The sequence below is a fragment of the Penaeus japonicus genome, unplaced genomic scaffold (assembly GCF_977035675.1).
Source record: "Penaeus japonicus unplaced genomic scaffold, GWHDUDI00000001_assembly GWHDUDI00000025, whole genome shotgun sequence".
Taxonomy (NCBI): Eukaryota; Metazoa; Arthropoda; class Malacostraca; order Decapoda; family Penaeidae; genus Penaeus; species Penaeus japonicus.
In genome coordinates, this window is record NW_028234427.1 from 31,670,443 (window position 1) to 31,680,442 (window position 10,000).

Sequence of the window (10,000 nt, forward strand, 5' to 3'; positions counted from 1 at the left end):
CACACACACACACACACACACACACACACACACACACATATACACACACGAATATGAACTTATATATATCTACTGTCTTTTATTTGTCTGTTTGTCCATATAAAAAGCAATCTATCTTGCAATGAATTTTTTTCTTCAATTATATCTATAGTCCATCTTACAATAACATCATACAAAAAAACCCAATCAAGCAACCTCTTTGAAAAAATAACAATATGAAGATTTTGCAAATAAAAGCAATCATAAAACGTTTTTACAGTTTTCTCCAGTGAACCAGATTCCATTTCAGATTTTAGAACCAAAAGCATTACTGCGTTATTACATTGAACTATTACATCACATTTTTAGAAATTTGGGTATCCAGTTTTGTATTTTTTTTTTCTTGGCTGAAAATGTTTCATATCTTTCAGTTCGGTATGCAATGCAAATATCTATTTTGCAATGTTCTTATATATGGAAAGTATTATCTACTATATTCAGGGTTATATAGATTGCGTCATTACGTATTTATCAACACATATAGGATACTAATTTATAGCCATATAAAAATGTATAAACTAGTTAAAAATATTTCATAACCATACAGTGATAATCTAAAAATAGACATCAATAACTTGATTATATCTTTTAATCTCCCTATTTCGTAATTAGTATTTCGCTAAATATTTTACACCGTAACTCATAGCCATCATCCCATGAGGTACCGCTCTTTCAAAAGCCTGCAATTGCTCAATGCATCGGCAATTAATAACGGTACATAAATATTGTGTACAAGTTTTCAAGACAAGACTAAGACGTTATAGAGACGCCATGTTATAGTTGTGGAGTTTTTATGATCTTAGAGAGACAGTCATAACTATAACTCATAACTTTTTATTTTTATTTTCTAAGACGTTTGTGCTTTGGATTTCTTGCTATATATTTTTAATTCTCAAGAACAATGCTCGAGTGGGTGTACTGTTTTATTATTATTATTTTATTATTATCATTATTATTATCATTATTTACGCGGGACTAATGGCAATTATGATTATGATGATAACAATGGTGATTATGATTAAGATGGTGATAATGGTGATGATAATAATGATTATGATGATTATGATAACCATGATGATAATAATGATTATGAATATAATGATTATGATAAAGATAATGATAAGGATAATAACAAAAACAATAACAGTGAAGATAACAATAATTATAATGATGATAATGATGATTAGTAATGCTGATAAAGATAACGATAATGATAATGATACTAGCAATATTAATGATAATGATAGTCATAATAGTATTGTTGATAATAGTGATGATAAGAATGATTATGATAATAATGGTAATAATAATGATAATAAAATAATAATAATAATAATGATAATGATATAATAAAGCTAATAATGATACCAATGGTTAATAATGGTAATAATAATGATGATAATAAAAATTATAACAATAATAATGATAATGATATAATAAAGCTAATAATGATGACAATGGTTATAATGATAATGATGATGACTTTCCAACTGCTGCTAATGATGATGATGATATAGAATAACCATTGTAAATTATATAATAAAGTATTATTATTATTTTTTTTAAGTGAATATCAATGCTAATGAGAATAATAATAATAAAAACAATAATTACAATAACAAGGGACAATGGTAATAATGATAACAATAATACCGGTAATGATAATTAAAATCATGATAAAATGGATAATAACAACAATGATAACAATATCAAGGACACGACACTGCTAACAACAATACAAACAGCAACAATCATAGTTGTTCTTCTTTAAGAATTTAACAGTGCAATTATCGCAATGGATGAGATATATAGTCCTTTCGTTCAACATCAGCAACAAATTATGCATTATTCATGCAATATAGAATAGATTTTATGGTTTAGTTACATATGCATAAAGTTTGGTAAATTGTCTCATAAGATAGAAGATATTTATGCCTCTCATTTTTCAAAAGCAAGAAATGTTTGCATTGAGACACACACGCACACTCGGCTTAGTTGCCAGGAAATGCGCAATGCAATAAGTGGCAACTGTCGCATTGTTTCTCTAAAATTGGATTAAACAGCTCGAGTTTTTAATCAGAATTAAAACATTTGGTGCTTCATTCACGCTGACTTATTTAATTTGACAGCAAGAAACAAATCTGACAATCTTGTTAAGTATTGGTATATGAAAATGGATAATAGTATGATGGATTTAAACAATTTCTCGTGTCTATTATAGTATTTTCAGTTAGCGAGCGTGGTTGCCTATTTTGGAAAGGTTTCGGTGATGCATTTATATAACACCAGACAAACACACACACACACACACACACACACACACACACACACACACACACACACACACACACACACACACACATATATATATATATATATATATATATATATATATATATATATATATATATATATATATATATAAAGAGAGAGACAGAGAGAGACAGATAAAGAGAAAGAGATAGAGAGAGAGAGAGAGAGAGAGAGAGAGAGAGAGAGAGAGAGAGAGAGAGAGAGAGAGAGAGAGACGAATAGAATAAGAGAGAGAGTGAGAGAGAAAAAAAAAGAGAGAGAGAGTTAGCGAGAGAGGCAGCGAGAAAGACACGGAAAGAGAGAGAGAAAGAGAGAGAGAGAGAGAGAGAGAGAGAGAGAGAGAGAGAGAGAGAGAGAGAGAGAGAGAGAGAGAGAGAGAGAGAGAGAGAGAGAGAGAGAGAGAGAGAGAGAGAGAGAGAGTGAGAGAGTGAGGGGGAGGGAGAGAGAGGTAGCGAGAGGAGGCAGTGAGAGAGACAGGAAAGAGAGAGAGAGAGAGAGAAGAGAGAATGGAGAGGAGAGAGAGAGAGAGAGAGAGAGAGAGAGAGAGAGAGAGAGAGAGAGAGAGAGAGAGAGAGAGAGAGAGAGAGAGAGAGAGAGAGAGAGAGAGAAAAAGAGAGAGAGAGAGTTAGCGAGAGAGGCAGTGAGAGAGACACGGAAAGAGAGAGAGAAAGAGAGAGAGAGAATGGGAGAGAGAGAGAGAGAGAGAGAGAGAGAGAGAGAGAGAGAGAGAGAGAGAGAGAGAGAGAGAGAGAGAAAGAGAAGAAAGAGAAGAGAAAGAGAGAGAGAGAGAGAGAGAGAGAGAGAGAGAGAGAGAGAGAGAGAGAGAGAGAGAGAAAGAAAGAGAGAGAGAGAGAGAGAGAGAGAGAGAGAGAGAAAGAGAAAGAGAAAGAGACAGAGAGAGAGAGAGAGAATATCAAAGATCCCCCAAGAGAGCTTGCAATGCATCCTCTCAAAATCACTTACTGATAACTTGTACTGATTTGTTACTGACGACGGGAGTTGAAGAGGCTTCATTCCGCGCCAGACACCGGATGCTGAGCTCATTGCTTGACCTCGGGACGCGATAGGTCAACGTGGATGTAGTCACCCAATGACCTTCTATTCCTCTGCTGACGGTTGACTTGCTCTTCTTGGTCAGTGACCCTGAGAAGAAAGAGGGAAAGAAAAAAGAAAAGAAAGAAAGAAAAGAAGGAGAGATGCAGAATGACACCGGTAAATGCACGTTGGCTAAGACGTTGTTAAAAATAATGATGACTGTTTTTTTTTGCTTGTCAAATGATGCTGTGGTAAAAAAACAAAACTTGTTGATAATGATGAGTATCTTTTTTTGTTTGTATATAATTAATGACATTCTGAGACAGATAAAGAATTCGTAAAAAAAATAAAAATAAAAAATAAAATACCAATCAATCCTTTTTTTTTTTTTTTCCCCTCAAATCAATTCGATGCTGTAAGACTAAAGTTACAGCAACACAAGCATCATTCTTACTCGCTTTACCGTGAATAGTCCAGGTAACAGCAGCCGGTGGATTTGCAGGCGATGTGACGCAAGTGAAGGTGACAGTGTTGCCAGATCCCACCACCTCAGGCCCTGTCATAGTCACGTTGCTCGGAGGATCTGTCATTGATGTCACTTTCTTTAGATTCAAAGTCAAAGCTAGAGCTAAAATGCGTCAGCTTGTTATGCTGTTCAAATCATCAAATACGTTTCTCAGAGAGAGAGAGTAATCCAATTTTTTTCTTTGTCACCCTATTTTGGCTAAATCTTGTTCTCTCCGGATTCAGAGGTAATCCAGTTAAGATCATTTGATACTCTGTGAACTAGAGAAGGTTTAAAGAAAGAGTGAGAGGTTGAGTGAAGCGTTAAGGGTACGATCGGGGGGCGATAAGGATGGGATAAAGGTATAAAAGTTTTTTTGTTTGTTTTTTTTCGTTTCGTACTCATGAAAAGGTAAACACATTGCTAATACTGGGGTGTAGCGTGTGGAAATAACAAGGCAAGATTAGTAATATTCATTTGTTCATTTGATCTAAATAAACCGATATAAGTGGAATATGATTCGTACTTATCATTCGTACTTAGAGCTAAATAGATAAACGGAGTGTAAGAAAAGAAGAAAGAGAGATAGATAGATAGAGAGAGAGAGGGAGAGAGAGAGAGAGAGAGAGAGAGAGAGAGAGAGAGAGAGAGAGAGAGAGAGAGAGAGAGAGAGAGAGAGAGAGAGAGAGAGAGAGAGAGAGATAGAGAGAGATAGAGAGAGATAGAGAGATAGAAACAGAAAGAGAGAGAGAGAGAGAGAAAGAAAAAAAAGAGGAAGAAAACAAAACCTAATGTACCGACATAAAAAAAAAAAAAAACGATAACAACGACAACAAAAATACCAATTCAAAAGCGCTCCTCTTACACTGCACGTTGAGAGTGACAGCCGAAGCCAAAGGGCGCGAGAAGAGAGAAGTGTTAACACGACACTCGTACTTCGCCCCGTCGTCCTGTCGGGACACCGTTACCACTTCCGCGATACTCTGACCGGCGCTGGGCAGGGACGCGTTCGACAGCCCGGGTTCGTCTGCATCTTCAGTCAAGCGGGGACTAAGCTGACGGCCGTTCCTGTGCCATGATAAGCTCGGACGGGGGTTGGCGGCTCCCACGGTGCAGGTGAGGTTGACTGATTCTCCTTCCGAAAGCACGTCTCCGTCTTGGTATCCGGTGATCACGGGGCGGCTTGGCGGGTCTGGGGTGTAGAGGCGGGGGGAGGTTATAAAGATGTCTATTTTTGTCTTATTTGCTTTTCTCGTTTAGGTAAGTTTATATATATATATGTATATATATTTGTATATATATATATAAATGTATATATGTATATATATGTATATATATATAAATATATATATATATATATATAAATATATGTATATACATATAAATATATATATATATATATCTATTTATATATATATATATATATATATATATATATATATATATATATATATGTATATATGTATATATATATCTTTTTTTTGTTCGTGTGTATGACGGAATAATGTAAATAATAAAGGTTATTTCAACTTAGATTTGCTCACATTTATTTTATCTTATTCGTTAGTTGTCATAAAACGACAACAGAAGACATGAAATAAAACCCAAATCCATCCATCAACACCAAAATCATATCAAACTCCATACAACGACGAATCGCGGACACATAACACACATGCAGTCCATGCACGTCTCACCCGAGCGGTGTTCAGGAAGACAGAGTGCCCGGTATTTCACAAAGGTATTCCGCGTTATTTCGGACAGCTGTATAAATCACACATTAACGTGCACGATTTATGACACCCGGAGGGATAGATCATTCATTTGCTGTTAATAAAGGCTCTGACTAGGACTAACGCATGTTGCATAACAAGAAAGTATTTGCTTGTGGTAATTCCTTCCATGGCGCCGATTTGGACAATTTCTGGAGATTATGATCGAATGCGGGCTTAGAACATATATGAATATATATGCATACATACATACATACATATATACATACATATGTATATATATATATATATATATACATATATATATATATATATATATATATATATATATATATATATATATATATATATATATATAGAGAGAGAGAGAGAGAGAGAGAGAGAGAGAGAGAGATACTTATACATACAAGCATATATATAAATATATATATTTGTACAGCATATATATATATATATATATATATATATATATATTATATATATATATATATATACATATACATATATACATGTATATATATGTATATACATATATATATATATATATATATATATATATATATATATATATATATATACATGTAAAAATACATATATATATACATATATACATATATATATATATATATATATATATATATATATATTTATATATATATATATGTATATATATATATGATATATATATATAATATATATTATATATAATATATATATATATATATATATATATATATTACACTGAAATTTGAAAATAAATACGATTTATTCTGTATCCTAAGGTATTATGTAGCCGTAATAATTCACACTTTTTAAGCTCATAAACACATGATACTCTCAGTTTCGAAGCAATTCAATAATTATTGTATCAACATTTCAGTCTTTATATTCTATTATTTATTTCTAATCATACCATTTTTTTATATCAAATCTACTAATAGGATTATTAATAGGATTATATCAATATCCCGTGCATTGAAAAAATACTACAGGTCAAGTATATATCGTTTTCCTTATAATCCTTTCGTAACAATGTAATTTTCTTTCTAAAAAAAAAAAAAAAAAAAAAATCTGTTAACATAATACCAAAAGAAAAGAAAACAGAAAAACCTTGAGTTTATATTTTGTTATCATTAGACACATGTTCCTTTGTTAGCTTTGTTAGCTGTGGTGTATTCTTCCACGTGTCGTTAGTTTACATTATAATACTAAAAAAAAAGAAAAAAAAAAAAAAAAAAAAAAAAAAAAAAAAAAAAAAAAATATATATATATATATATATATATATATATATATATATATATATTTTACCTTTTTTTTCTTTTTTTTTTACCCACCAGGAAGTTGGTTGAGTATATCAGAGTCCCAGTTTAATTATGACATAATTGCGAGATCGTGTTATCGGTTTTCTATGGGTTCTCTATCTTTCTCTTTTTATTTTTCTTTCGTTTTCATTTCTCTTTTTTTGCCTCTCCATATCTTTCTTTTTTTCTCTTTCTATTTTTCTCTCTTTCTCTCACTCTCATTGACTCTCTGTCTCTCTTTGTTTTTGTCTCTTCTCTCTCTCTCTCTCTCTCTCTTTCTCCTTCTCTGTTTCTACCACACACTGTCGCTCCTCTACTCTCTCTATGCCCCTCCCTCTGTCTCTCTCTTCTTTTCTCTCTCCTCTCTCTCTCTTTCTTCTTCTTCTTCTTCTTCTTATTATTATTATTATTATTATTATTATTATTATCATTATTATTATGATAATGATTATTATTATTATTATCATCATTATTATTATTACTATTATTATTATTATTATTATTATTATTATTATTATTATTATTATTATTATCATTTTTTTTTTTTTTTTGGGGGGGGTGTAATTTCAATTAGCAACTGTTTTGCATTATTCCCGTTACTTTTTCCTGCGCTATATATGTTTTCATAAAATAGTTCATTTGTAGAAAGCAATCGCAAAATTTTCTGTCTTAATGACACTGCAATATATAATAGCTCAGCCGAGTGGGTTACCCGACACCAATATAATTGCTACTTTACACACTACGTAAACAAAGGCAGCAGGAACATACATAATGACGAATACATACAAAGCACATGTACGCATCACATTAAGCTTAAAGAAAATATATGATATACTTATAAAATATAACTATACAACGCATAGATGACATGATGACCTTACATGACACATGCACAACGTCTGAACTACACAACATATACATACATATCATGCAATAAAATTAGACAAAGTGAAGATGAGACAATAAGTATTTAATGATACGTCCAAACAAAGTAAACTTATATGTTATAATGACATGACACATGAAACTTTTATAACATAACCAAAATACAACGCACGCACGCACACAACAGAATAAACATGCAAGCCAAGCAGGCGAAATAAACTAAAACACGAAACAAAGACGAAAGGAAACTTACACGCTAAACAAAGACGAAACAAACTAACACACGAAAAAAGGAAGGAAACTAACACGCGAAACAAAGACAGAAGCACTCTAACACACGAAACAAAGACGAAAAGAAACTAACACACGAAACAAATAAGAAGTGAAACTTACACACGAAACAAAGATGAAATAAACTAACACATGAAGTAAAGACGAAACAGACTAACAAACGAAACAAAGAAAAAAGGAGACTAACACACGAAACAAAGACGAAACAAAGTAACACACGAAACAAAGAAGAAAGGAAACTAATATACGAAACAAAGACGAAACAAAACTAACCCACAAAACAAAGACGGAAAGAAACTAACAAACAAAACAAAGCCGAAACAAAACTAACACACGAAACAAAGCCGAAAAGAAACCAACACACGAAAAAGAAGGGACGAAATGAAACTTACACAAGACGGAAACAACGATGCTGACTTCGACAGGCTCAGCCACTCCTCCAGAGGGTCTTTCAGCATCCTGAGATGAAGCGGGCGGAACTTGCGAAGAATTAGCAGAGTGTCCCCTCGAAGCCATTGTGTCGCCATTTCCGCGCGCTCCAGCCTGCACATGCGACGGGGCAATCTCGACCGTCTCATCTGCCGAGTTGGTGAAGTTCCAGGCGAAGGGGGGGAGGCCGTCTGGGCCCTCGTCGAGATCGGGGGGGATTTGGACGGCTCGGCACGTGTAGCGCTGCCCGTCGTCCTGCACGCGCGCTCGTAACCGCACGCGGCTGCGGACGTTCCACAGCAGCGGCGATAAGGAGGACGCCAGCACCTCGTCCTCCTGTTGGCCTGAAGGGAACGGGCGGGGTTACGGGGCGTCCTCAGACATATAAGCACTTATGCTGTGGGTGTGTGTGCAATGCCACACAGACACACACACACACACACACACAATCACAATCACGCACGCACACACACACACACACACACACACACACACACACACACATACGCACACACACACACACACACACACACACACACACACACACACACACACACACACACACACACACACACACACACACACACACACACACACACACACACACACACACACACACACACAAAGATACATCCCCACCCAGCATGTCCGTCCCCCTGTCTCTCGAGGCTAAAGACTCACCCGGGTCCAGCTTGAGGCCGTTGCGGAGCCACGAGACCCTGGGCACCGGCCGCCCCTTTTCCACCAGGCACTCGAGTGTGAGGGCGCTGCCCGCCCGCGCCTGCACCACAGCCCCGTCGCGCCGCCCGTTGATGCTGATGCTCTCGGGCGGAACTGGAGGGGGCGCGGTCAAAGGGAAAACAACTTTCTTTACAGACCATTCTTTAGATAGGTGTATACTTTATGTTTATATATATATATATATATATATATATATATATATATATCTATATATATATATGTATATATATGTGTGTGTGTGTGTGTGTGTGTGTGTGTGTGTGTGTATGTGTGTGTGTGTGTGTATGTATGTATGTGTGTGTGTGTGTGTGTATAGGTATATATAGTATGTATATCTGTATGTATATTTAAATATAAGTATATATCTATATTTGTGAGTTATTGTACGTGCATGCATGTATATATATATATATATATATATATATATATATATATATATATATATATATATTATATATATATATATACATATATATGTATATATATATATATATATATATATAATATATATATATATATTATATATATGTATATGTATGTGTGTATGTATATATTTGTGCGTATATATCTGTGTCTGTATATTAAGTATATATGTGTTTGCGTACCCGCATTTATACATACATATATAAAATTATACATGTTTCTTATTGAATATTGCATGCAACTTATCAACACCATAAACCGCATGCCGGAGAGCAAGATCGCCACTAAGACTCCATTTCCC

The 10,000-nt window shown here is 34.2% G+C and overlaps 1 protein-coding gene across 1 annotated transcript in view; it reads right to left on the bottom strand.

The window, feature by feature from the left end:
* The window catches only part of LOC122256064 (nephrin-like), an 82,040-nt gene that overhangs the window by 37,493 nt on the left and 34,547 nt on the right, over positions 1-10,000 (bottom strand). Inside the window, exons 7-11 of the mRNA XM_086551766.1 lie at positions 9,217-9,369; positions 8,499-8,879; positions 4,758-5,084; positions 3,851-3,970; positions 3,316-3,495 (exon numbers count right to left, since the gene is read on the bottom strand). Of these exons, the coding sequence (XP_086407892.1) occupies positions 3,316-3,495; positions 3,851-3,970; positions 4,758-5,084; positions 8,499-8,879; positions 9,217-9,369 (1,161 nt within the window). The remainder of the gene's footprint in view (positions 1-3,315; positions 3,496-3,850; positions 3,971-4,757; positions 5,085-8,498; positions 8,880-9,216; positions 9,370-10,000) is intronic.